Below are 27,876 nucleotides of genomic sequence, written 5' to 3' on the forward strand. Positions count from 1 at the left end.
ATCTTATTCACATCATTGTGCAAATAAGCACAAGCAGAATCTGCTGATGAAAATGATATGCGGCATGCCTATATTCTGTGTGCGTCTGTATCTGCATTTGAAATGATATGTTACAGCATTTTCACTGCCAGTGAAAATAAGAACATTATTCTCTGTTCCATTATAATATGTGCCTTATGATTTTTCAACACCTGAGATATAGGGGCAGGGAGTTCTATTTACTAAGCATTCAAGAGAGATAAAGTACCAGCCAAGCAGCTTCTAACTGCTATATTACAGACAGTGGGCCAGACATACTAAAGGCCAGTACTGACAGGAGAGATGTGTACTGAGCTATTTTAACAAAGACCGCTCAGCACACATCTCTCCCCCTGCTCAGCACAGCGCAATGTGTGCTGAGCGAGGGGGGGCGCTCACATCACCCAGCGCTGAAGTAAGCAACCCGCTAGATTGAGCCTGCATGCAGGCTCAATCTAGCACCGGCGATAGCGATGCACGAGGCCGCGCATCGCTATCGCTGGGGGGCATACACACGACAGATCTGTGCTTAAAATCTAAGCAATCTAGTCAGATTGCTTAGATTTTAAACACGGATCTCTCCGTGTGTACCCCCCTTAAGCCTTGAAAAGTGATAAAGAGGAGAGTGATAAACTACCAGATAACCAGTTCTTAACTGTCATTTTCAAATAGTGCCTGTGACATAACAGTTCAGTTCTGATTGGCTGGTACTTTATCCGTCTCCACTTTTTAAAGCTTAGTACATCTGGGCCAGTATTTGAAAAATGTCAGGAGCTGGTTGGTTGGCCCTTTATCTCTCTCCACTTTATCTTTCTCCAAGGTTTAGTAAATAGACCCCTTAGTGCATAGGTCTGCAAACTTGGTCCTCATTACCCCACACAGTGCATGTTTTGCAGGTCACCCAGCAGGTGCACAGGTGTATTAATTACTCACTGACACATTTTAAAAGGTCCACAGGTGGAGCTAATTATTTCACTTGCGATTCTGTGAGGAGACTTGCAAAACATGCACTGTGTGGGGTAATGAGGACCGAGTCTGCAGACCTATGCCCTAGTGCAGGGGTTCTCAAACTCGGTCCTCAGGACCCCACACAGTGCATGTTTTGCAGGTAACCCAGCAAGTGCACAGGTGTATTAATTACTCAGACACATTTTAAAAGGTCCACAGGTGGAGCTAATTATTTCACTTCTGTGAGGAGACCTGCAAAACATGCACCATGTGGGGTCCTGAGGACCGAGTTTGAGAACCTGTGCCCTAGTGTAATTGGCACAGTCAAGTCTCTACATTTTTGCAAATCTCTGTTTCACACATTATTCATATCAGGACTTCTATCATGATTCTGGAATAGATGGTTAGATATGTCCCACTGCTGGATGTCCTTTCAATATTGCTCGCACCAGCTGCAGGTGTGCACAACACTGGAGGAGTGTTTTGAGCAAAGAGGGTTGAACATGCCCACTGGGAGAATTGGCATGCCAGAAAATACACCCTCATGTACTATGCTTATGCCCTCTTCTTGTACCCGTACATTGTCCAGATTCCCAAGCAAAAAAGACTGGAAGGTACAGGACAGGCATATTATTGTCAATACGTGCTAACCACTATGTAATCGTTTCTGAAAACTGTAGGATCCTGCTTTTTCTTGTGGAAAGGGGATTTGTTCCCGAAGCAAGAACCACAAGTATTTGTTAATACTGTGTTAAATAAACTGTTATATATACTCTGTGTCGGTATGAGAACAATGAGACCTCTGGATAAGGGAGTGTGACTTGCAGGAGTAGGATCTACTGCGCTTGGGATCCCGGCGCCCAGCACACCGGCGCCGGGATCCCGACCGCCGGAATGCAGGGAGCGGGTTGGGGGCAAAAGAGCCCTTTGCGGGCTTGCTGCACTCGGCACGCCATGGGTACGGTGGCGTGCTATGCGTGCGTAGTTATTTATTCTCCCTTCAGGGGTGTCATGGACACCCCAAGAGGGAGACTTGTTGTCGGTATCCTGGCGGTCAGGATTCCGGCGCCGGAATGCAGAGCGCCGGGATCCCAACAGCCGGCATATGGAGCGCCACCCCCTTAAAAGAAATATAGAAATGCTTTATTCCAAGAATGAAGCAGCTTTTATTACTTCTGTTCATTTTATGCTTTTTGACAACAGGGAATACTGCGTTGATGCTTTGCACCGACGGAATATGGTCATTAGTTCGACCACACTTAGGTCGACAGTCATTAGGTCAACCACTATTGGTCGACATGGTCACTAGGTCGATGTGTACTAGGTTGACATGCGTTTTTCATATTTTATTTCATTTTCTTTTACTTTTTCATACTTAAGTTTTAAGTCTATTAGAACTAAAATATTTATATTGATAATTAATGCTTGCATTATTTTATTTTTGTTTTACAGTTGATACTCCAGATCCCTATGTGGAACTATTCATTTCATTAGCACCAGATGGCAGAAAGAGAACAAAACATTTAAATAATGATATTAATCCGGTTTGGAATGAATCATTTGACTTTATTTTGGACCCGAAGCTGGAAAATGTCTTGGAGGTACACCATATGCATTTCATATGCAGATGCAGCTGCAGTCTCACACAGAATATACTGTAGCCATACCGCATATCATTTTAATCAGCATAAGCTGCTTGTGTGTCCTATTTGCATAGCACTGCAACTTAGATGCATTGAAATGGAAAAAGTTGCACCTAAAGACGATCAGCGCTACCAAGTCACGCCACGGCATGGTGTGACTAGAAGGGCTGTTTAACGTGACTGCAGCAAGGATGTAGTAGGACATATCTGTATATATGTATATATCTTTACATTTATTTTTCACCCGTTAAATATAGGGGTGCCTTCTCCTGTGGTAGATAGGCACTTCCAAACACACAGCAGCCATTAAAATGGCAAAACAGTCCAGGGTTTTTACGCAATCTAGCCATGGCTAGTTTCATTGTGCGGCATAAAAACAAAGCATTCAAATAAATCCTTGCCCATCTGGGCACTAAATAAACATAATAGATTGCCTCTGTCAGAGCGGTAGGACCTAATTCCCGTACCACAAACACAGACATATGCACAATACTTACAGTCAGTAAATCACATGTCTCATAACAAGCCTGCTGCCTGTTTCCCCAGGTAGTGAGTCCCTGACCAAAGCCTTGACACATCCTTTATCAGCCTCTTACACATTCAGGCACTAATTAGTCTGCTCTCAGGCTGCAGGCCTAAAAACCTGAAATGGGCTTTACGGATGGAACCTTCCTTTCACTCTCACACCCATACACCCAGGACCCCTTATTTGTCTTTTAGTAAAAAGCTAAACTCTAATCAGGTCTGTTTTGAAGAAACAGACATTTACAGGGTGTTTATAATACATAGGCCAGAAACCTAGGACAAACATATCTCCAATTTATCACTTTACCAATGCTTTACTAACACATCTATCCTTTTGTTTCGACCTGTGGGTAAGAACAACTGCAGCCCCCAAATGAAACAAACAGAACAAAGCATCTCCCATTGCTATCTTTATTCTCGGATATCCATTTCAGTGGGCATGATCAGTGACCAACCTGAATTTTCTTCCCAGCAAGTAGTACCTGAGAGTTTCTAAAGCCCACTTTATTGGCAATGCTTCTTTCTTTACAGTGGCATAATTTCTTTCATGTTTATTTAATTTTCTACTTAAGTAAATAAGAGGATGTTCTTCATCCACTTTGTTCTAGAACAGGACTGCACCTATCCCCACATCCAATGCATCAGTTTGCACCACAAGTTCCCTTTGAAAGTCAGGAGTCATCAGAACTGGTTGGGTACACAATGCTACCTTCATCTCCTGAAAAGCCTTTTTTGCTTCAGGACTCCATTTAAACCATAACTTTCTTTTTGCCCTCGGTGAGGCTGTCAGTGGGACTGCAGTTGTGACAAAATTGGGTATAAACCTGTGATTCCTAAGAACGCTCTCACCTGCTTCTTATTTAGTGGTTGTGGAGAACTTTGTATTGCCCTTAATTTTATTAAGTTGGGGCTTTATTAAGCCTCTGCCAATGGTGTATCCAAAATACTTTATTTCTTCCATCCCTAGACAACATTTTTTTTGGGTTGGCTGTCAATCCTGTCCAGCACTGCTTTTACTCTGGGTAAGTGAAACTGCCAATCCAGACTATAGACGATTACATTAACTAGTTAAGCAGCAGCATACTTTCTATGGGGCCTTAGAATTCTATCCATCATGGTGGTGGGTGCCCCCATGTAAACAAAATGGCAACATCTTTTATTGGAACAACCCTTCTGGTGCAGAAAAATCTGTCTTTTTTGACATTATCAGTTAACAGCACTTGCCAATAACCTTTGCTTAAGTCTAAAGTGGTCAAGTACCTTGCTGTTCCTAATTTTTCAGCAAGTTCATCCATCTGAGGCAATGGGTATTCATTGAACTTTGACATATTATTTAATTTATGGAAATCATTGCAGAAGTGCAAACTCCCAGCTTCGGCATAAGCACAATTGGACTTGACCACTCATTATGTGACTCTCCAATTACCCCCAACTACAATTTTTTTTTAAATTACTTTAGACACTGATTCTCGTTGGGCTTATGGTATTCTATAGGGCCTTTAGGTTTACCTTAACCCCTAAATCAGCGATTATCAGTGAATTGTGATGAGGTGAGTGGCTGGGGAGGCACTGGCTAGTATCAGAGCCAGATTTACACACACATATATGACTTGGTGGATAGTTTTGACAAAAAAATTATTAGAATAGCACAAATGATATGAATACAGGTTGAGTATCCCTTATCCAAAATGCTTGGGACCAGAAGTATTTTGGATATCAGATTTTTCCGTATTTTGGAATAATTGCATACCATAATGAGATATCATGGCGATAGGACCCAAGTCTAAGCACAGAATGCATTTATGTTACATATACACCTTATACACACAGCCTGAAGGTCATTTTAGCCAATATTTTTTATAACTTTGTGCATTAAACAAAGTGTGTGAACATTCACACAATTCATTTATGTTTCATATACACCTTATACAAACAGACTGAAGGTCATTTAATACAATATTTTTAATAACTCTGTGTATTAAACAAAGTTTGTGTATAGTGAGCCATCAAAAAACAAAGGTTTCACTATCTCACTCTCACTCAAAAAGTCCATATTTCGGAATATTCCGTATTTCGGAATATTTGGATATGGGATACTCAACCTGTAATACAAAGATGATATTTATAAGTTCTAAATATCTTTTCTGTGTTATTTTAATTATGTTTATAGTCAAAATTCTGAAGTACACTGGAGTATGACCGGTGAGGCTCTGCTTACCCTGACCGCATGTCACTGGTGATTATGTCATGTTTAATTACTCTTCTTTTACCCAGTATATCTGAAAACACTACTCTATTTTAGCCTCCTGCTGTTGAGAGGGTTTTACCTATTATTACTCCAGGAACCAAAGGCACTCTGTTTACTGGAGGGACTGGGATGGCTGACATAGCTGCTCTATCCTTCCAAGGTGTTAAAAGATTTACATGGTAGATCTGTTCTGGCTTTCTTTTCTCAGGCTTGTACAATTTATAATTAACTTACTACAATTGCAATGCCTAGTTACATGTCTTTGCTCCTGGGTACAGTCTTTGCTCCCGGGTACAGAATGCTTGTTTTGGTTCTCACAGTAAAAAGTAAACTTTTGGCTAAGTGGAAGGCCCCTTTCAAATCCTATGTGATTTCTTAGTTTTGTATTTTTAATAAATTTGCAAAAATCTCCCAAAAACTTTTTTCACGTTGTCATTATGGGGTATTGTGTGTAGAATTTTGAGGGAAAAAAATAATTTATTCCATTCTGGAAAAAGGCAGTAACATAACAAAATGTGGAAAAAATGAAGTGCTGTGAATACTTATGGATGCACTGCATTTCTTTTACAGTAGAACTACAGGTACCAGTGGGCCCTTTAATGCCCTGCATGCTGGTACATGTGGTTCTTCAAGTACCAGCATGTGGGAGAGGCTTGCTGGGACCTATAGTTCCACTGTAAAAGGTAATATTAAATTCTCATTTTACACTTAATGGCTATCAGCCCGACACCCACCAGCAACGGGTGCTATGGACAGCCTTGGTCTTCAGCCCTAGCCCTTGGGTGCCTGGAGAAGGGGACCCCTTTATTGGGGGGGACCCTACTCTCCTAGGGAACCCCATCCAGGGCTGACTAATTGGGGTGGGGTGATACTGTGGCAGGAGGGACCAATATAAATGTGTCCCCCAGCTGCGACATTACCTCCCTGGGCAGTGGAGCCAGGTGCTGGCTTCAAAAATACAGGGGGCACCTACTTTACGTCTTTTTCCCTCCATATTTTTGGATCCAGGACCGGTCCAAGAGCACGGTGTTGGTTGTTAAATTTCAGGGAAACCCTTGTCAATTTTTTCCCTGTATATTAGCAACCAGGACGTGCTAAAACAGCCCAGGGCTGGTTATGCTTAGGGGTGGGGGACCTACACGTCTTTCTTTTTCTTTATATTTTTAAATTGTTTCATCACCTTACAGACAGAATCATGCACGGATCACATTGATCTGTGCATGCTTCCATCAAACTCAGCTGCCAGAAGCTGGTCTATTTATTGGAGAGATGGTAATGTTTTAGGTGCGAGTTGAAAAACCTCACACCCTATTTCATTGCCCGAGTTGTATGTTTGCAATGACAAAACATCTGGATGCGAGTTTTAACATTGTGAGTTCTGGGAATGCAGGCAACATGCGTTTGCATTTTCTCGCACCCCATTACAATGGTTGAGATTGCAAATGTGCAAGTTTGTCGCTAAACTCACACATTTGTACAAACTTGTACTCTATTACATCCTGCCAAATATGCTTTACCTGAGCCCAAAATCATTTTATTAAGCGACAATCCCAAAAGCAGTGAAACATAGTGGCAGGAGAAATGTTGCATTAGACACTTAGGGGATTCCATTAATCCTATCACGCAAGCCCTAGAGGGAGATAAATAACCACTGTACATTGGGGGTCATTCCGAATTGCAGGGCTACGATCATGTCCATAGACATGCGGAGGGACGCCCAGCACAGGGCTATCCCGTCCCGCATGTCAGTGCCGCCCCCACCCCCTTCCACAGAAGAGCAAAAGCATCGCACAGCGGCGATGCTTTTGCACTTTAGGAGTAGCTCCCGGCCAGCGCAGCTTTAGCGTGCTGGCCGTGAGCTACTTGTCGCTCCCCGGCCCGCAGTGGCTGCGTGTGACATCACGCAGCCACTGCGGCCCTCGCACGGTGCGGCCACGCCTGCGTTGGCCGGATTGCGCCCATGAAACCGTGGCCAAATACCGCCATTTCGTCCCACCCAGCGACCACCTCTGCCTGTCAATCAGGAAGAGACGTTTGCACCGCAGCGACGGCCTTCGGCCGTCTGGCATGCGCCGGCGCATGCGCAGTTCTGACCTGATCGCACCGCTGCAATAAACTGCAGCATGCGATCGGGTCAGAATGACCCTCCATTATTCTATACATCATCTCTCTATAAATTGTTGCTGTTGTTATAGATAGCGAGTAAGAAAGGGTAGTCAAAATCTGATAGAACTGAAGGTTGGGAAATTGTTCCTGTCAAGCCATAAGGCCCCTCCGATATTCATGAGAGAAGAGGCCAGTGCATATACTAGAACTTTTTCAACAATTTTCTCATACAATTTCTCTTAAGCATACTTTTTCTTTGTTACTTATTTGTGCATAATAATATGACAGTCTTTCATGCATAATTTTGTTGATATAGTTAAATTGTTCCATTGTGACATACAGTAGTACTTCCCTGGTAGACTTAGCATCATACATTGGCCACACACACTGTTAGTTTTACTCTGCTTTGTGACATCACATTGCAGTCCAGCATTTTGAGAAGAGTTACCACAGAGGAGATAAAACAAATTTAAATCACCTTCTTGCAACGGTATCTGGACTCTAGGTCGACACCAATTAGGTCAACATCCATTGGTCGACAGTGGATAGGTCGACACTATAAATAGGTCGACATTAACAAGGTTGTCAGATTGCGCCAGGTAGAGCACATTATACAGATTGCGCCAGGTAGAGCACATTATACAGATTGCGCCAGGTAGAGCACATTATACAGATTGCGCCAGGTAGAGCACGTTACACACACTGCGCCAGGTAGAGCACGTTATTCACACTGCGCCAGGTAGAGCACGTTTCACACATTGCGCCAGGTAGAGCACGTTTCACACATTGTGCCAGGTAGAGCACGTTACACACATTGCGCCAGGTAGAGCACATTACACACATTGCGCCAGCTAGAGCACGTTATACAGATTGCGCCAGGTAGAGCACATTATACAGATTGCGCAAGGTAGAACACATTATACAGATTGCGCCAGGTAGAGCACATTATACAGATTGCGCCAGGTAGAGCACATTATACAGATTTCGCCAGGTAGAGCACATTATACAGATTGCGCCAGGTAGAGCACTTATACAAAATAATCCATCTTTCAGAAGATATGAGGTAGTAATGTACATTGATAATATGCTAATGCCATCATTCAATACAGTATGACTAAAATAACATAAAAAAAACAACTTAGATTTCTAGGTGACCAGCACTATGTTACATCAGTGATAGTTACGGTAAAGACACTGCAACAGCAATGTTTGCAAGAACACAGGGTAATGTATAGGGATTTCATTTGTCACACAACACGTGTTCTGCTCCCTCAGAACAACTTTAGCTAAGACCACATAACAAGGAGGAGGCCATGACCACAGAGCACACTGTCAGTCACAGCAGTCGCGCAGCCAGGAGGACGCTATGAACGGTGCAGACCCCTCCAGGGATCCTGCACACAAACGTTGGAGGAAGGCACTGAGAGAGGGGACCTGTGGGCAGGCAGAGGCTCGGCTGTCCCTGCATTACAGGACATCAGCCTCCGGATCTTTGTCTGGGCACAATAGCACATCCTCCAGCATCCTCCATCTGTCACCTGTAGTGCATTTTCGGGCCAGGTGAAGCTGGGTCTCGCAGAGTAGCGGGTGCGCGGTGGTGTACGGGAGAAGCCTGAGACCACTGCTGTGCCGCCTCCCGCTGGCTGGTGCTGACCCTGCGCTGTGCTCTCCTCTTACCTTCAGCAGACCTCCTTATTTCCATCCCCCTGACTGTACGGCGCCATGGAGTACTGGGCGGACGCCGCTCACACTGGGACCCGCTGGTGCTCAGGCCGGGCTGCCACGGGAGGAGCGCTGATAGCCGCCAGTGCCCGTTACCATGGAAACGTCCCGCCGCCGCCGCTGCACACACGGTAGAGGCTAGATCCAAGTGGCCTAAGGGACCTTTTCCGTCAGAGGGAGGAGCCACGACACAAGGGGGAGGAGCTACGCAAGCGGTACAGTTGGTCTAGTATCCACACCACCAACTGTTACCTTTAGTAATTAGGTGGCGAGCGAAGCGAGCCACCGTGCCCGAAGCGTGGCGAGCGTACTTTTCGGGTACCTTGATCGGCCGCAGCTCCTCCCCCTGGTGACGGGTCTCCTCCCCTAGGTACGTCAGAAGGTCCCTTCTCCCACTCCAATATAGAACCAACCCTGCACACACACATACAGACACGGTGCAGCCAGAAGGGGTGGGGCCGGCAAGGCTAAGTTGGGAGGCGCCGGCAGGAGAAGGGGTTGTGTGCGCGCGGAGCAGACAGTGAGGGGAGGCTGGAGTGAATACACCCTCGATGGTCTCCTCCCCTTCCAAGTTCCTCCCTCTGCTGCCGTATAGACGAAAATTCACTGACAGCGCAGGACAGCGCTGCTAAGTCAGAGCGCGTCCTGAGGGACCCTGCGGTAATTGGGTAAAATACGCGCCATCGCGCGTTTTTGCGATCACTGGCGGAGCGAGTGCACCTTGCCCGCAGGATGGCGAGTGAAATGAGCTATGCAAGGGGACGCGGTGCACTAATTGGGGTTCCTGGTCACTTGACGGAGAAAACAACACCAAAAAAACGTAAAAAACTCATGTCGACGTTTTTTTTAATGTCTACATTTTTATCTCAAACTAATGACAGTGTCGACCTATTTATAGTGTCGACCAATGGGTGTCGACCTAATGGGTGTCAAATTTAATTGGTGTCGACCTTGAGTCCCAGACCCCTTGCAACACACTTGCTTTACTTCCAGGCTGTAGACTCTAGTCCTGGATTTGCAACTCTCCAGTTTGAACCTTTGAAGACATCAGGCTCCTTCTGGAGCATATTTCTTTTTATTTCCCATATTATCAACATCCGCAGGCGACCCCTCTGGGTCACATAAGAGACACTTTGTGAATATTGTGAATACTGATATCGACACGGACACTGATTCTTGTGTCAACGATAGTGACTCCAGAGAAATAGATCAGAAATTGGCAAAAAATATACAATATATGATTGTGGCTATAAGGGAAGTTCTGGAAGTCACGGAAGCCACTCCTGTACCTCAGGAGAAGGCTTATTTCTATAAAGAAAAGAAGTCTAAGGTCACTTTCCCTTCTTCCCACGAGCTTAATACACTCTTTGAAGGGATGTGGGTGACTCCCGAAAAGAAATTTCATATTCCTAAGAGAATTCAGATAGCTTATCCTTTCCCGGTGGAGGACATAAAAAAATGGGAGTCACCCCCTGTGTTAGACAGTCCACTGTCCAGCTTGACAAAGAAGGTAATCTCCCTGCACCTGGCACGGCTTCACTAAAAGAGCCGGCAGACCGAAAGATGGAAACTACATTGAAATCCTTTTATGTTGCCAATGGTACGCTGCTCAGGCCCACAATTGCTTGCGCGTGGGTGAGTCGCGCTATTAAAAAATGGTCAGAAAGCGTGACATCAGAAATTGGCACGATTGATAAAGATGAGATACTCCTTAAGTTAGGGAATATCAAAGACGCTGCCGCATACATGCTAGAAGCGATGAAAGATATTGGACTCTTGAGTTCACAAGCCGCTACCATGGCAGTTTCGGCTCGGCGGGCGTTGTGGATTCGCCAGTAGAACGCGGATGCAGATTCCAAAAGAAATATAAAGGCTCTCCCATATAAAGGTGAGGCCTTATTTGGCGATGGACTGGATGTGTTAGTCTCGGCGGCTACCGCAGGTAAGTCGTCATTTTTGCCCTCTGCACCTGCACCGGCAAAAAAGACATATCACCCGCACATGCAGTCCTTTCGGCCCAATAAATACAAAAAAGCGAGAGGTTCCCCCTTCTTTGCAGGTAGGGGAAGGGGAAAGGAAAAGAAGTCCACAGCAGCTTCAGGTTCCCAGGAGCAGAAGTCTACCCCTACTTCTGCCAAATCTTCAGCATGACGCTGGGGCTCCTTTGAGGGAGGCCGCTCGGGTGGGGGCACGTCTCAAACTGTTCAGCCAAGGTTGGATTCTGTTTGGCCTGGATCCCTGGGTGTTGCAAATAGTGTCCCAGGGATACAAGCTGGAGTTTCAAGACGTTCCCCCATGCCGATTTTTCAAATCGACCTTATCAGCTTCTCTTCCAGAAAGGGAAGTGGTAACCGCGGCAATCCAAAAATTATGTCAGGATCAGGTCATAGTCCTGGTACCTTTGTCACAAGGAGGGGTTTTATTCAAGCCTTTTTGTAGTTCCGAAGCCGGAGAGCTCGGTCAGACTGATCCTGAACCTGAAAAATCTGAATCTCTACTTGAAACGATTTAAGTTCAAAATGGAATCACTGAGGGCAGTGATTTCCAGTCTGGAGGAGAGGGACTACATGGTGTCTGTAGACATAAAAGATGCTTACCTGCATGTTCCCATTTATCCTCCTCACCGGGCTTATCTGAGATTCGCGGTTCAGGATTGCCGTTACTAATTCCAGACGTTACCTTTCGGTCTCTCCACGGCGCCGAGGGTATTCACCAAGGTGATGGCGGAGATGATAGTTCTCCTGCATCAAAAAGGAGTCAATATAATTCCTTATCTAGACGATCTCCTGATAAAGGCGAGATCCAGGGAGCAGTTGTTACAAAACATCACACTCTCCCTGTCAGTACTCCAACAACACGGTTGGATCATAAATTATCCAAAGTCACAGTTGGAACCAATGACAAGATTGTCTTTTCTTGGGATGATTCTGGACACAGAAGTTCAGAGACTATTTCTTTCGGTGGAAAAGGCTCTGGAAATCCAGAAAATGGTAAAACAGATATTGAAACCATCAAGTGTGTCGATCCATCAGTGCATTCGGTTGCTGGGGAAGATAGTGGTGGCCTACGAGGCCATACAGGTTGGCAGGTTCCATGCCAGGGTATTCCAGTGGGACCTGTTGGACAGGTGGTCAGGATCCCACCTGCACATGCACCGGAAGATAATCCTGTCCTCAAAAGCCAGGATTTCGCTCCTGTGGTGGCTACACAGTTCTCACCTACTAGAGAGATGCAGGTTCGGGATTCAGGACTGGGTCCTGGTAACCACGGATGCAAGTCTCCGAGGCTGGGGTGCTGTCACTTAGGGGGAAAGCTTCCAAGGAAAATGGTCAAGTCAGGAAGCCTGCCTTCACATAAACGTGCTGGAATTGAGAGCCATTTACAACGGCCTTCTACAAGTGGTACATCTTCTTCAAGATCATTCCGTGCAGATCCAGTCGGACAATGTAACAGTAGTCGCGTACATAAACATGCAGGGCGGAACGAAAAGCAGAGCGGCAACGGCAGAGGTGACGAAGATCCCCCTCTGGGCAGAAAGACATGTAAATGCTCTGTCAGCAATTTTCATTCCGGGAGTAGACAACTGGGAAGCAGACTTCCTCAGCAGACACGATCTCCATCCAGGAGAGTGGGGCCTCCACCAAGAAGACTTCGCAGAGGTGACAAGTCTTTGGGGAGTACCTCAAGTAGACATGATGGCATCTCGTCTCAACAAGAAGCTTCAGAAATATTGTTCCAGGTCGAGAGACCCTCAAGCAATAGCAGTGGATGCGCTAGTGGCCCATTGGGTGTTCCGGTCGGTGTATGTCTTCCCTCCACTTCCGCTGATCCCAAAAGTGCTCAGAATCATAAGGAGAACAAGAGTTCGAGCAATCTTCATTGCCCCAGACTGGCCAAGGAGGGCTTGGTACCCAGATCTTCAGGAGTTGCTCATAGAAGATCCTCGGCCTCTTCCTCTTCGCAAGGACCTGCTGCAGCAGGGGCCGTGCATGTATCAAGACTTACCGCGGCTACGTTTGATGGCATGGCTGTTGAGCGCCGGATCCTAGCCCGTAAGGGTATTCCCAAGGAAGTCATCCCCACCCTTATTCAGGCCAGGAAAGGAGTAACGTCGAAACATTACCACCGTATTTGGAGAAAATATGTGTCTTGGTGTGAATCCAAGAAGGCTCCTACGGAAGAGTTTCAGTTGGGACGTTTTCTCCATTTTCTGCAGGCTGGTGTGGTGGCGGGCCTCCGATTGGGGTTAATCAAGGTCCAGATTTCGGCCTTGTCAGTGTTCTTCCAAAAACAATTGGCCTCTCTTCCAGAGATTCAGACCTTCGTGAAAGGTGTTTTGCACATCCAGCCTCCATTTGTGCCTCCAGTGGCACCATGGGACCTTAATGTGGTGTTGCAGTTCCTTCAGTCGGATTGGTTTGAGCCTCTACAAGAGGTAGAGTTGAAGTTTCTCACTTCGAAAGTGGTGATGCTTTTGGCATTGGCATCCGCACGGCGGGTGTCTGAGTTGGGAGCCTTGTCTCACAACAGCCCTTACCTGATCTTCCATGAAGATAGGGCAGAGTTGAGAACTCGTCAACATTTTCTTCCAAAGGTGGTTTCATCTTTCCACATAAACCAACCTATTGTGGTGCTAGTAGTTACTGATACGTTCACTGAGTCAAAGTCTCTAGATGTGGTTAGGGCTTTGAAGATTTATGTCGCTAGAACAGCTCGAATACGGAAAAAAGAGTCTGTTTGTCCTGTATGCTCCCAACAAGATTGGGTGTCCTGCTTCCAAGCAGACTATTGCGCGTTGGATCAGAGGTACGATTCAGCACGCTCATACAATGGCTGGATTGCCGTTACCGACGTCGGTGAAGGCCCATTCCACTAGGAAGGTGGGCTCATCCTGGGCGGCTGCCCGGGGAGTCTCGGCATTACAAGTTTGCCGAGCAGCTACTTGTTCGGGGTCAAACACATTTGCAAAATTCTACAAGTTTGACACCTTGGCCGATGAAGTGGACCCCAGCATCCTCTACGGACTAGGAGAAAAGGACTTACCGGTAGGTATCAAAATCCTGTTTTTTCTTCCTCTCCGAGGACAAAGTATACACTCAACACTTTTGAATTCACACTTGCAGAAGGATGTGATTGAGTCCGAGATCACTTAAGGGGCGGGATGCCGGCCTATCTCTGACTTTTTTTTAAAGAGGCATTCACTTACATTGCATGTTTTTGCCTTGTAAGTGTTTCCCCTTTAAAAAAAATAAGTCAAAAACTCATATACCTTAACAAATGAAACAGATCTAGCTTACCTCCAGGAGTCACATTTGCTTTCCCTTGAGGTACAAAAGGTTAATATGCTGAAATGGCCTGTAGTGGAATCTAGCTCATTTTACTCTAAAACACTTGGAGTAGTCATTTTAATTAAATGCCATATTCCATATGCCATATTCCATTTTAAATTATTTCCTCTCAAGTAGATCTAGACTGTCGCTATGTAGTGGTCTCCCACTCCCACAGATTTGAGGCTGTCATTATCATTTGTGTAATATTTTTTCCCCTAATGTTTACTCTAAGGTTTTTTTTCCTAAAATGATTGGCTATTCTTACCCCTCTAATGTTAGACCCTCTCATTTTTTGTGGAGACTTTAATTTAATCTCATCTGACTTTTAAGACAAATCCAGAACAACTGCTCTCCCTCCTTCTTAGCCCAAACTAGGTGTCCCTCTCCTCGCTAAGCAACTCCAATCTGTAGATGTTTGGTGAGCGATATGTCCCACCGACAGATATCTACTGCCCAACATACACTATCCAGGAATGATTGTATTCTTATGTCACAAGTGTTATTCTCAGTTTTTGATTGGCAAATTGAAAATATTGCATTATCTGACCATGCCCTAGTTTCTGTGACACTACACACTCCAGGTGACCCAGGGACCACAACATTTTGGAGCGTTCCCTCACACTTATCTAAATATATTAAATTTAGAAACAGATTGGATGCTGCTTGGGAGGAATTCAAAATTAACAATAATACCCACCTAAAGTCTGATCCTCTATTATTCTGGATGGCTGCTACATCTGTTCTTAGAGGTGAAATTCTTTCTTTTATCTCTGCTACTAGGAAAAAATATGCTACTTTTAGAATTCCAAACATCTCTGAGGGTTGGGATTGATTTGCCAACATTTGGGATGTCTTCAGTCAGTATACCTACTGCCGCATCTTGATGGTTGTAATCCCGTCAGGAGAAGGTAAGTATACCTACCTTCCCACCCTGGTCCCCTAAACCTAACCCCCCTCCCCGCATCCTAACCCTAACCCCCCTGGGGTGCAGCCTAACCCTTACACTCCCCCCACTGCCTAAACCTAACCTCCCCTGCCCCCCCACCCCCACCTCCACCTCCACCCAGGCTTACCTGTTCTATGTCCTGGGGAATGCACATTCGTGATCCCGGCTGATGCGATTGCGGCTTCGGGATGATGTCCCTAATCGGGATGCCGGAGTCGGCATTCCGAATACTGTTGGGATTCCGGTATCGGGATTCTGACTGCCGGGATCCCGACAGCTGGGATCCTGACTGGTTCCCATCTCTGTCAGCGGCTTATCATGAGTATAAACTCACTCCCACACCCTCTGCAAAAACTCAGTACCTTAAGATGAAAATTAATATTGATGAATTTATGTAAGGAATGGGAGACTGATACCTTTTTTTCTGTTATTTATAGATTTCATAAATTTGGGAATAAAACAGGGAAGCTTCTAACCAATCTCTTGAATGGTTCACGTTACTCATCCACTCAAAACCTCTCAGGGTTATCTACCCACCTCCAATGCAGAAACAGCTGAGTTCATGAGATCTTTTTATGCTGACTTATATTCTAACTCCCCACCTTGCACCTCTGATACTTCGGATATTCCCCTTTCCGCTGACATTTGGGATGCCCTGCCTTGTCCTACTCTTTCCACTGAGATGGCCCATTCTCTCTCTTATCCCTGATAAGGTACAATCTGCTGTTAAACATCTCAAACCGGATAAAGCCTCGGCCCCGGATGGTTTTAGCTGTGATTTTTACAAAGTCCTCCTTCCCTTATTGGGTGACTCCCTGGACTGGGTATTTAATGCATTATGCTGGGTAAACACCAGGACAATTCTAGGGACGATTACACAATTTTAACACATTAGAGCTATATAGCGTTATTAAAAATGCAAATCGTGTACCTTTCACTAACGATAACGATCTGATGCGTGTTCCCGTGGGTCATTTGTCATGTCTGCAGGGAAGAGCTGAAGCTATCAGTAATGACAGCATGCTCCTGATAGTGGCCACTCCTAGATCTTTTGCAAGATTTATAAGATCTGTCTTTTGTGTATGCTGCGATGCATGTGCACGTGCGAACGGATCGCAGCATAGAGGAGCGTGGCTACATCTGTATCAGCGCAGACGTGTACTGCTACATATGAGAGGCGTGTCATAAAAATGACTTACATCCAAATGAAAATGAGCCCCAATGTTAGTAAGATCTACTTCTTGAAGAAAAGACACTAATATTTATCAGGATTTGTTCATGTATTGTGTTTTACAAAAGGTTCCATATACTGTAAGTGGCCATGAGAATCCTTATTTAAAATGCATGTAGCCATAGGGATCATTGTGCCCTATAATCAATGCAGGGAAATGGCACTGATGAGCCCATTTGAATGTATGTATCACTGATTTATTTTTTCCCCAAGAATGTCACAGTTGCATAATGGGGATAAGGTGCAAGCGGGAAGATTGCTGGACTATTCAGGGAGCCAGGGAGATCACTGCTATGTCAGGAGTCTCCTGCAGAAAGCGGGAGGGTAGGCAACTATGATTTACATATAAAAAATATATGAACTAATTATATTGTGAGAATATACATTTGCTGTCCACGTCATTGCTGTTCCCGTCATAAACGTCTCTCTACCTCTAGCCTACAGGGCACCCCCGGCCCCCTAAATTTCTTACTTATGTTTCTGTCACTACATACAGTATAAGACATTATAATATCCAAAAGACATTTGATAAAAATAATTATAATAAATATTTAATTCAATAGAATCCTATATTATTTATGTTATATTAACCAATATTTCTATCTAGAGTACAAATAGATGTATTCTTGAATTACACAGAGAAAGTACTGTCAAATTATTAAATTATCAGCAAAGCTAGTGAAGGCAGGTATTATTATATAAAACAGTCTGGACTCTCATCCTAATACTATCCTTGCTTGTCACAAATAATGGATCTATTAACCATTTTACATAAATTCTTATCAGATAAACCATCAGTAATACTAAATGGCAGATCTCTCAGTCATAGATCACCGCATGTGGTGGAAAAAACAAAAACAGGAAAACATGCCCTGTTTCAAGGAAAAGACTCAAAATCTATGCTCTCATTGAGCCCCTGTGGAGCCAGGGTGATCAAACGGAAAATCCGTAGAGCTTCCTTAGACAAAGGGATTTGTATCTGTCACATCCTCTAGAGGAGGTCCCTATATGTTGAACCCCACACAACAAAAGCCCATCTGGTTTACAATCTTGTACTTAGGCAAAATGAGAGAGGGTGGGGGAGGGGGGGAGTCGTTTTTCTCATGTCCTGCAGGCCACACGGGCACTGCACTACATAAATGCAGAATGTAGTATCACAGTTCCCTAACGGGAAACTTTTGTCCGGTGGCTGACAATAAAATCTCCTTACTTTTATAACAGATATAACCACATGTAATGCATCTGTGTTGCCACATTTGTGACAACCTATTAAAGGATTCCCTAGCTACCTTTCTGGATGTGATTTTGATTCATTTTTCTTTTTCTTAGCATGCTAAGTGCTACAGTGCTCTAAGTGTTCCTATTTTACTTAACCGCTTACCTAGCATGGTTGCATCAGATGGAAACTTCCTCTGCTGCTGCTCTCAGAGGGACTGAAATGTCCCTTTCAGGGCCAGATTAAAGGCCACATAGGCCTTGAGCTGAAAATGTTCAAGGCCTACTGTGAGATGGAGAAGAGCTGTGATCAATGTTTGTGTGGGTGGGGGCAGAGCCATGTGGGTGTGTACACTTCCTACACTATCAGCTCAGCTGTTTCCCTAAATATAAAAACACAAAAAATGCATACATTTCTGAGAAAATTAGAAAAACAATTTTAATACTTATTATTTATGGCTGATGTGTGTATTGGCTGTGCTGTGTCCAGACTCACGAGTGACAGTGCTTTATTTAGTGACTGTGTATAGGTACATGCTGCTGTAAATTTTACTGTGTGCTGTGCTTTACCTTAGTGCACTTGCATCTATAAGCCTTGTGATTCCATGCAGTTTGAATTGAGCTGCAAATTAAAAAACAGAAAAATAATGTAAAAAATATATAGTTCTATTGCTTGTACTGTGCGCTTTACCCTAGTGCGCTTTGTTCGCATGCATCTATAAGCTCTGTAACTCCACAAAGTTTGAAAAGAGCTGCAAGTTCAAAAACAGAAGAAAAAAAAATATACCTCTACTGTTTGTTGTGCTTTACCCTAGTGTGCTTTGTCCACATGCATCTATAAGCCCTGTGACTCCACGCAGTTTGAACCGAGCTGCAAGTTCAAAAACATAAAAAAATATATATAGTTAAATTATATTGTTTGTACTTTTGGTGCAGTTTACCCTAGTGCACTTTGTTCACGTGCATCTTTAAGCCCTGTGACTCCCTGCAGTCATCTACTAAAGGCGATGCTCAAGGACATAGAGGGTTTAAGTCAGGAAATCTAAAAGAAAAAAAATATATACAGTGGTAAAGGAAAAAACACGTAATAAAGGGAAAGTTTGCTGCAGAAAAACATAAAATTGACAATTGCCTTTCACCACACGCAGTGGCAAGGAAAGACTTTCTGAGTGCTGGTTGTGCAACTGCCACTGAAGCATTTTTTTCTGCCTCTCGTGATGATGCAAGACCTTTTCACTAAGAGTCTAGAAGAGGTGTAAAATAACTGAAAACCATTAAGGAGCAGAAGAGACTCTGCATTCAGAAACAGAAATGTAAAAAATCCCTGAGGAGAGTCTAAGTGTGTCCTTGAGTAGTATGTGTGAGCCTGACCTTTCTGATACTGTACTCACAGAGAAGCAACCTTCCACCATTTCTGCTCCATCTGCAAATGGGATGAGCAACAGCATCTATAGCTGATGACATAAAAATTGAGGATGCCACTGTGGATTTGCAAGAGGATGAAGGGGATATTTGTGTAGCTACATCTGTGGCAAACGAGCACTCTCATGCAAATAGGGCGCGTGCACGTCTCAGACACATGCATGTCCAGGACGTGCACGTGGTCACACCTAATAAGGTGTGATCACGCTGAGATGTAGCCATGATGACCATGGCTACATCTGTAACTCTGGTGCTAATGAGTATATTGAGGATGAGGATGTTGTTTGTGTAAGTCATGCACCAGTGTAAGCAGCTCTTGGCCATGATAAGAAGTCCATTGTCATGCCTGGATATAGGACCAACAAATCCACCTCTTATGTGTGGAATTATTTTCTGTATCCTTTGTAGAACCACAGTAATTAGAGGTAGGGACATTAAGCATCTAAGAGCCTCCACCCTGTTATGTCATTTGCAGCGAGCTCATGGCAAGTTTTTGATAACATCAAAACCTGGCACTAAAAACTAACAAGCAGTGGAACATCAGCTAGCTCCCTGCCCTCAACTAGATCCCAGCACCTGCAATTTCAACCGCCAACACCTTCATCCTCAATATCCTCAGTAATGATCGGAGTTAGTTCTGTCAAAGTCGAAAAATATCATGATGCATATGCCTTGTACTAACCCCTCATGCACACACGCGCTGCTCGTGCACCCACTCCCCCGTACGTGCACATACCCGCAAGTTGCGTAAGGGACGCAACAGCGTCTCGTGCGCATGAAATGTGTATTTACGCCGGAGTCTGTAAGCGTGTAGCGTGCGACTCGATCGTAGCATATTTAACCCATATAGTGTGTTTTATAGCTAATATTCCCCTAGACAATGTCAGCGAGTATGTTTAGTTTAAACGGTTCCTGGACAGAGAGATTCCTCTGTGCATGATAGGAAGGGTCAGATAAAGGTTGAAAGGTGGTGTCTAGTATCCAGCTGTAGGATATTTTAAGGGTAACATTTCGGTGTTGGTTAGGAAAGGATCGCTCGCTCCTGCGTATAGTTATGTGCAAAAGTAGTTTATGAACATATATTGTATTTGCTGTAAATTACACATGCGGCGGGAATCCTGAGGATACCTCCCACCAGAGCAGTTGGAGAAAGACACAGCCCACCTGTTCAAATCCACCTATGACCTTTGCTATAATGTGGAGACACATTCCTGTGTCCAATGAGCAATGAGATTATAGGGACCATTGTATTGTGAATGTATGTTGTGTATATAAAGACCACCATTGCCTGGCCAGACACTCACTCTCTCTGAAGGCTTTCTCTCTGAATGCTGAGGGCTGGATCCAGGACGCGCTTGCAAATCATCCCCACGTATGTATATTTCTCTGTAGCCATTTTATTATCCATTCTGTTCGCCATTCGTTTCAATTTGTTCACTCTTGTTTGTTATTGTTCATATTATTCTCTGTTATTGTGTTAGATTTTGATGTTAGTTTGTAGTGTATAACTTGTATTGTGTTTTTCCCCTTTTCTCTAAACAATCCACGGCAGTGTTAGAACTGCTGCGGTTTTAAATCCAAACCAGGTCTTGTGTTTTCACTGTTTACTGCAAAGGGCTTTTCTTAGCGTCTCAATCGCTCAAACAGCATACACATTGTTAAGGTTTTTAAGCGTTACATCATTGTAGTATTTGACTACTAAGGTTTAGAGTATAAGCATATTCATACTGTGTTTTATTAATAAGGTTTACTGTGTATCATTCTGTGAGCATCTGCGCCGCTCGTGTCTCACTCTCACGGCGCAGCGTCCGCTACGCCAATAGCGTAGCAGTACGGTACTCGGTACGCCTATAGCGTGCTTGATACGAAGCGTGTATCCGTGAGCGTGCATGTCGCTCGTGCGTCGCGCCCACGGCCTAGCGTCTGCTACGCTAAGTGCGTACCCCTACGGTACTCAGTGCGCCAATAGCGTACTTAGTCCGTAATAGTATATAGCTTATGTTTAAAGGTAATATTTGACATTATCAATTGGGGAGCTCGTCCGGTTCTCCTCATATCCGCAGCCTAGCAGGACAAGGCAGACTTTTTATCTATCAGCAAAGGCCGGGAAGGTAGTATCCCCTGTTAGCCGTTTTGTGGTCGGGGATACATTGGTGCTGATTAGATAAGCGTCTGCTCTGCAAGGTTTGTAGGGATGCTGGTGGGATCCGGAAGGTAAGAACGTAAAGCTATTTTTAAAGTCTGAATTTCTGAATACAAGCATACACCTGTACTCTGCATATCTGATTATATCGTTGCAAAACAAGGTTCAAATGAGTCATATTGTGTTTGATTCAGATTGGATTGCTGATCTGTTTAAGTAGGTTTAAAAGTATACTTAAAAGTTGCTGCAAAAGCCTTGATATAGTGTTGTTTTTTTGTTTTGTTTTTACTCAGGCCTAAAATAACTTCAGGGGCTTGCATGGTGATTTTTTTTATTACAAAGGAAGCCGCATGGTCTGTCCTCCATTTTGTGTAACCCTCATGGATGTGGAAGGGGGAGGAGCAGCGGCCATTTTGGGAAGGTAATTTTCCCCCCCCTAAATGGCTGATTTTCAGTCTGCTCAGGAATAATCAGCCGTTCTTGGTCAAAAAGAAATCACCATTTATGAGTTACCAATGCATTTATTTAACCCATGCCATAGTCAATTACAAATAGATTCAGATGGGGCTTAATAAAAGTTAATAGTAAGATGAATATTTGATGTAAGAACCACATACAGATAAACAAAGTTTTTTTTTTCTCTTTACCTCTAGGATTCAGTTAAACTCTGCTTGTTGTAAAATAGCCATTGAAATGCAAATTAACCTGTGTGGCTGCTTTTTCCTGGCAGTGAAAAACCACCTTCACAGACAGTCAAAAGCACATTCATATGCAAATTAGAAGCACTTAATGAGTAAGTGAGTCTCAGGAGACCAGTGAATGGTACATAGATATAATATTATAATTATGTGTGGGTGTTTATATCATTGTATGTTCTGCAAGATAGCTATCCAATATGAATCATACTATTAGAAGCATTGATTACTATATTCATTTAGACCTGTATTTTGTGTATTCTGCATATCTACTCGCTTGTTGCCATTAGCATTGATTATTAGATACATTTTGACCCGTGCTGAGAAATTTGTTGCTATTTAGTTAAAAAATATAAAGTAATATTTAAGGGAGTACATGTAAAACACACACGCAGCCTGGCCCAATTATAAAGGTTTATACAGGAGATACTGTGTGGAGTGGGTAAGCGATTATAGTTGAATATCGTTTACATTTATAGAAGCGTGTTATTTGTATTGTGGCTGACGTATCCAGCCTTTGCATACGTGTCTCGGACCACGTGCGAGATTGCGTACGCAACGCAAAGGCCTACACACGTGGCGTATATTACGCAACGTGCGTACGGATACGCCCACTAAATACAAATACACGATAGCATTGTTTTAGTTTAGGCGATACGGTAGCCACGCGATAATAGCACAAATTGATCAGTATCCAATATTTAGTTTAAAAACACCTTTTTTCTGTATTGCCTCTGGGGAGAGCTATCAGTTTACAGGAAATGGTTTTTTTCTGATCAGAAAACTATAGAATGATAGTGTGGGCTGAAAAAGGTATGAGTGTATTGAATCCCGCTTGGTGGTCTTGGTGATCTTGGTGAAGCTTGGTGAAGCACGGTCTAGGTGAAAACGTGCGAGCACGGTCCAGGTGTACACGTGCGACGGAGTGTGATAAAAGTTTTCGTGGTATTACGCTCCGGCTGTTGTGGAGCACAGACGGAAGAGACTCCAATGATCCTACCATTTATAGATAACAAGTGTCTATAAGTGGTACGATTGGACCGCACGGTTGTATGTGTAAACAATTGACGCAACATGATATGTGGTTGCATATTCGTGCGTAAATCATATCCTCATACGCGTTGTAGTGAGCACATGCAATCGTGATTTGTGTAAAATAAAGGTAGGGCCTGCAACGGCTACACGAGTCTGCTAGAAGGCGGACCGGGGATACCCGGAGCAGAAGAAGTTCAGTGGAAGAGCTTGAAGGATTTCCACCGTAGACTTCTGTGTTTGGTGCATTTTAGGAAGTTTTTCTGTGTTAAAAAGGTCCACAATGGAAGCCAAGTGCACAACACAAGGACGTTTAGCAGTCAGGGTTCAGACTGCAGAGATTTGCAGACCCCGGGGGTCTGCTCGGTTAGTAATGTGGGGGAAGTATGGTCCCCACACTGAGACCTTTTGTGATGAATGGACACGAATGACTGTGGGGGATAAAGCACCATTTCCTGGGATAGGTAGTTTTGACTCAGAGTTATTGCATAATCTAAGGATTAGGATCTGTCTGTTAAAGTCCCAAAAACAAAGGGTCAGACACACAAACTGTTTTCATTTATGGCAACGAGAGAGTGATATACAGAGGGAATTAGCTTACACAGCTGGTTCCAAGACGGGAAAGGGGGGATGTTCCTGCACAACCTATCAGAAAATGATGATAAATATTATAAACCAGCAATCTGGAAGACAATTAGGGAAAGTATTTCCAGAAACAAATCATCCTGCTGGTGGTGCACCCCGAGGTAAAATAACAGCTAAATATTAAGAGAATTTGTTCCTTGAAAGAAATCAAGAAAACAAGAAGTAAACCTCTTTGTGGGGGCACTCTTACTAAATAGTTTAATTTATTTAAAACATAACTTTTATTTAGTCAAGTAAGAAAATGTTATTTATAGCCTTTCTCAAACAAAAGATTTTTCAGCTGGTTCCAACACTAGCAGGAAACTGATGGCGACTGGAGAAACAATGGCTACAGAGAATGGCATACTGGAATATGATGATAATAGTGCACTTAATAAATGTATTAATGACAATAAGAGTAAACGTAATAAATGTGTTAATGACGATAGGAATAAAACTGATAAATGTACAAATTCTAACCCGTGCAAGTTGCACCCCATGTTAAACTTCCCTCAGGATTACAAGCAAGAAAGTGAGCCCAGCACGATGTCGGCACTTTCTCCAGCAGCCACCATACAAGACACCCAGGTGGGCACGGCCCAATCGGTAAAGGCAGTAGTAAAGCCCCCTAACGGAGGGTCAGGTGAGGTCGTGTCCACAGGTAAGTACGGTATTGTACATTATGCACAGACAATTGCACCTCACATTGTAGAGTCAACACAAGATGGTGTAGTTGAACTTAATCCTGTCAGGGTGATTGCAGTCCCAAATGGAAAGACTAGCGCTCTGGGAGTCACTCCCGTCAGGAACATTGCAATGCATTGCCCCTGGTCCCGGACAGAATTAAGGACAATTATGTCTGAATTTCCCGATCCCAGGAGAGATTTAGCCGCATGTCAAAGGTTTATTAAAGAACTAGGAAACGCCGCCGAACCCCATAATAAAGATTGGCGGACATTGCTGAGGGTATGTCTACCCTCCAATATTGACCCTGCGAAATTCATCACTGATTGTAAGTTAGACGCAGTAGTACCTCTCACTGAGGAATACAATCAGGAGAATGTTAAACAGATCAACCTGCAATTAGGAGTATATTTCCCAACTGTTGTCAAGTGGAACAAAATTTTCTCCATTAGACAAAAAGAAGGTGAAACTGCTTCTGATTATTTCCATCGAGCATTAGAGGAAATGGCTAGATACACTGGGATCGCGGACATTGAGGAAAGTGTACATCATAGAGAGGTAGCGGTGTCCGTATTAATGGAAGGTTTAAAAGAAGTGTTGAGAACAAGGGTACAGACCACTCAACCTAACTGGAGAGGTATCTCGGTGGCTGCATTAAGGGAGTCCGCTATCGAGCATGACCGTAATATCCAAAGAGCCAGGGAAGCACAGGGAGAGCGGTTGATGATGATGAGCATCCAAGCACTAGAAGAGGCATCAAATCGACCAAAACCCCCAGCCCCTGGCACATGGAGGAAGCCAAGGGTTTGTTATCTGTGTAAAAGGGATGGGCATTATGCCAGCAACTGTAACAGCACACATAAAGTCAGACCTCCTAGACAAGAACACGAGCAAAGTTATGACACACTGTATGACACACGTAATTGGAATCAGGGATCATATAGGAAACATTTTGGGCCGCACCTGTAAATTGCAGCCAGTGAAGTTGATTGTTAGCCTTGATAGTAAGCCTGAGGTTACAGTCGATGTAATTGGTAGGTCATTCCTTGTAGACACAGGGGCGGCCAGGTAAACTCTGTGATTTATCTTTAAATGTTTCCTTTTCATCTCTGACGTTCACCAGCAGAACTACAGATCAAACGTCACATGTCTACTAGGTCTTTTTCAGAGGTCTACCCAACCCCAGTATATCTTACCAGCATCATTGTGCCTGGCCACGCACAGAGGGTGGAGAGTGGACATACTGGTGGGGGAGACTGTGCAGAGATACCGATGGACATGTTGGTGTGACAGCCTGATGGTGAACGGAAATCTGACAATTTTTCTCTTTTTCTATTGTTCTCTCTCTTTTTGTTTTGTCATGTTTTACGGATGGTATATCACACAACAGTTAAACAAATGATAATGCAAGATTTATGCTCCTTTTAGAAAGGTCGTTGATTCGGAAAGAATATCGTATCACTGAAGTGTTCGTTTTGGGAAGACTGAGAGGCAGCACTGTTGAGACGGCATCTGAGCAAGAAGAAGAACAACAAGATTAGAGGACAATTATCGTAACAATTTTCTTTCCCTTCAATTATTTTCTTTACCCCCATTACCACTCTTTCTTTCTCCTCCTGCAAGATGGACTTGCCCCAAGAGACTGCATTCCATGTTTTCCTGTTGACCCTGTTGTTGACTAGAGCAGTCTGTTTCGGTGAGAGTACCAGAGAGGTCGAGAAAGGATCTGGAATGGGTTCTGATGACAAGCATGGATTCGTAGAATTCCAAGAGCAACACAATCACCGAGTAAAGGCGAGTCTCAGAAAACGATCTGGTAGCCATGACAATAGGAGACATTGTGAAGGATTGTTAGCTGAAGAGAATTGTATTTGTAGGAATTGTGAAAACATAGTTGAGGACGGGTGCATCCAGAGATGTCAGTCCAGCCTTAATATCAACATGGACCGTCATCCATTGAGTGACTATCACTCATTAGTGGGTAAGGTTTTAAACCAAACGGAATGCTGGGTGTGCTCACAAGTACCTCAAGGTCATAGAAAGTCAGGACTAGTGCCATACTCTTTAACGATAGATGAGGTACTTGAATTAAGGGGTGGGAGACTGGTGGACAAGAAATTTAATATTTCTAGGCCTCCTAGTTTGAAGCTCCACCAATATCATGTGGATAGGTCCTTAATATGTTTTAACATTTCCAATCCCCGAAAACCGGGAAATTGGGAAGTGACATGGAACAACCGAACCATGGCATTTTCACACAGAACCGATAGAATGCCCATAGACTCAGAGCTTATACGCCAAATAGCCAACGGTGGGAGATATTTTCAATATAGGTACACTCTAGGAAGTAGGACCATGCGGGTTGGAGAAGTATCACCAGGATACTGTGCGCATATCATACAGCCTGATACGTGTACTAGACAAATGAGAGTTAGGGATAGGATTTTTCACCTGGAAGGTTTGTAATATGGTGATGTCATATTCTGTCCCATATGTCCTCCCCGATGATGCATATTTCATATGTGGGAGGAAGGCGTATAAGTGGCTTGCCCCAAACTCAGAGGGATTGTGTTACATTGGAAGAGTGTTGCCAGAAGTAATGACCATTACCCATGATAAAATGAAAGACGTTCACCGTAATGCTCAAGCTCCTTACTCTCACACCCACTACGAACACATTGTTAAGAGACACCTTATAGATAGGACAGAGCATGCAGCCTCTGATTTGATCCACGAATCCACCGGGATTCAACTCCTACTCGCGCTAGATATCACCCGTACCGCCAGGGGAGTTATAAATTTTAGGTATATAACTGCGCTAGCGAACCTGATAGACAATATCACCGAGATGTATGATGACACCTTCAGGTATACTGGGAGAGAATTGCAAGCTTACAAAACGGAACTGATCCAGCACAGGATGGTTCTAAATTACATCACAGCGGTGACAGGCGGGTATTGTGTCACCCTAGCAACTCAGTATGGTGTAAAGTGCTGTACGTATATCACAAACAGCACTGATGACCCAACCGAGGTCATAGATCAAAAGATGGACGATATCTTGCAATTGAAGTGGGAGTTCCGAAGGAGGCACAACCTTACCCTTACTTCTGTGAGTAATGAACTGACCGACTGGGTATCATGGTTGAACCCACGCAATTGGTTCTCAGGTTTAGGAGAATGGGCCCAAAATGTTATCGTTAATGTAGGGAAATTCCTCTTGTGTATCCTAGGAGTTGTCATAATGATTGGTTTGATATTTAGATGTGTTCGGATTTTAATGAATTGCAAGCGTAGTACCAAATTGATGAGTTTGAGGAGCGAGGGCATTGTAACAACAACTG

General features: G+C 43.9%; 1 protein-coding gene and 1 long non-coding RNA gene across 4 annotated transcripts in view; one reads left to right on the plus strand and one right to left on the minus strand.

The window, feature by feature from the left end:
- The window catches only part of PLA2G4A (phospholipase A2 group IVA), a 772,031-nt gene that overhangs the window by 319,792 nt on the left and 424,363 nt on the right, over nucleotides 1-27,876 (plus strand). For 2 of the 3 annotated variants that reach the window (XM_063940241.1, XM_063940242.1), the window contains exon 4: nucleotides 2,419-2,567. In XM_063940241.1, coding sequence (XP_063796311.1) covers nucleotides 2,419-2,567 — 149 coding nt within the window. Of the gene's footprint in view, nucleotides 1-2,418; nucleotides 2,568-9,484; nucleotides 9,581-27,876 lie in introns of those variants that run through there. The other variant, XM_063940243.1, reaches the window with a different exon arrangement.
- The window catches only part of LOC134957967 (uncharacterized), a 254,116-nt gene that overhangs the window by 200,133 nt on the left and 26,107 nt on the right, over nucleotides 1-27,876 (minus strand). The window lies entirely within an intron of this gene.

Source organism: Pseudophryne corroboree, chromosome 9 (assembly GCF_028390025.1).
Source record: "Pseudophryne corroboree isolate aPseCor3 chromosome 9, aPseCor3.hap2, whole genome shotgun sequence".
Lineage (NCBI taxonomy): Eukaryota > Metazoa > Chordata > Amphibia > Anura > Myobatrachidae > Pseudophryne > Pseudophryne corroboree.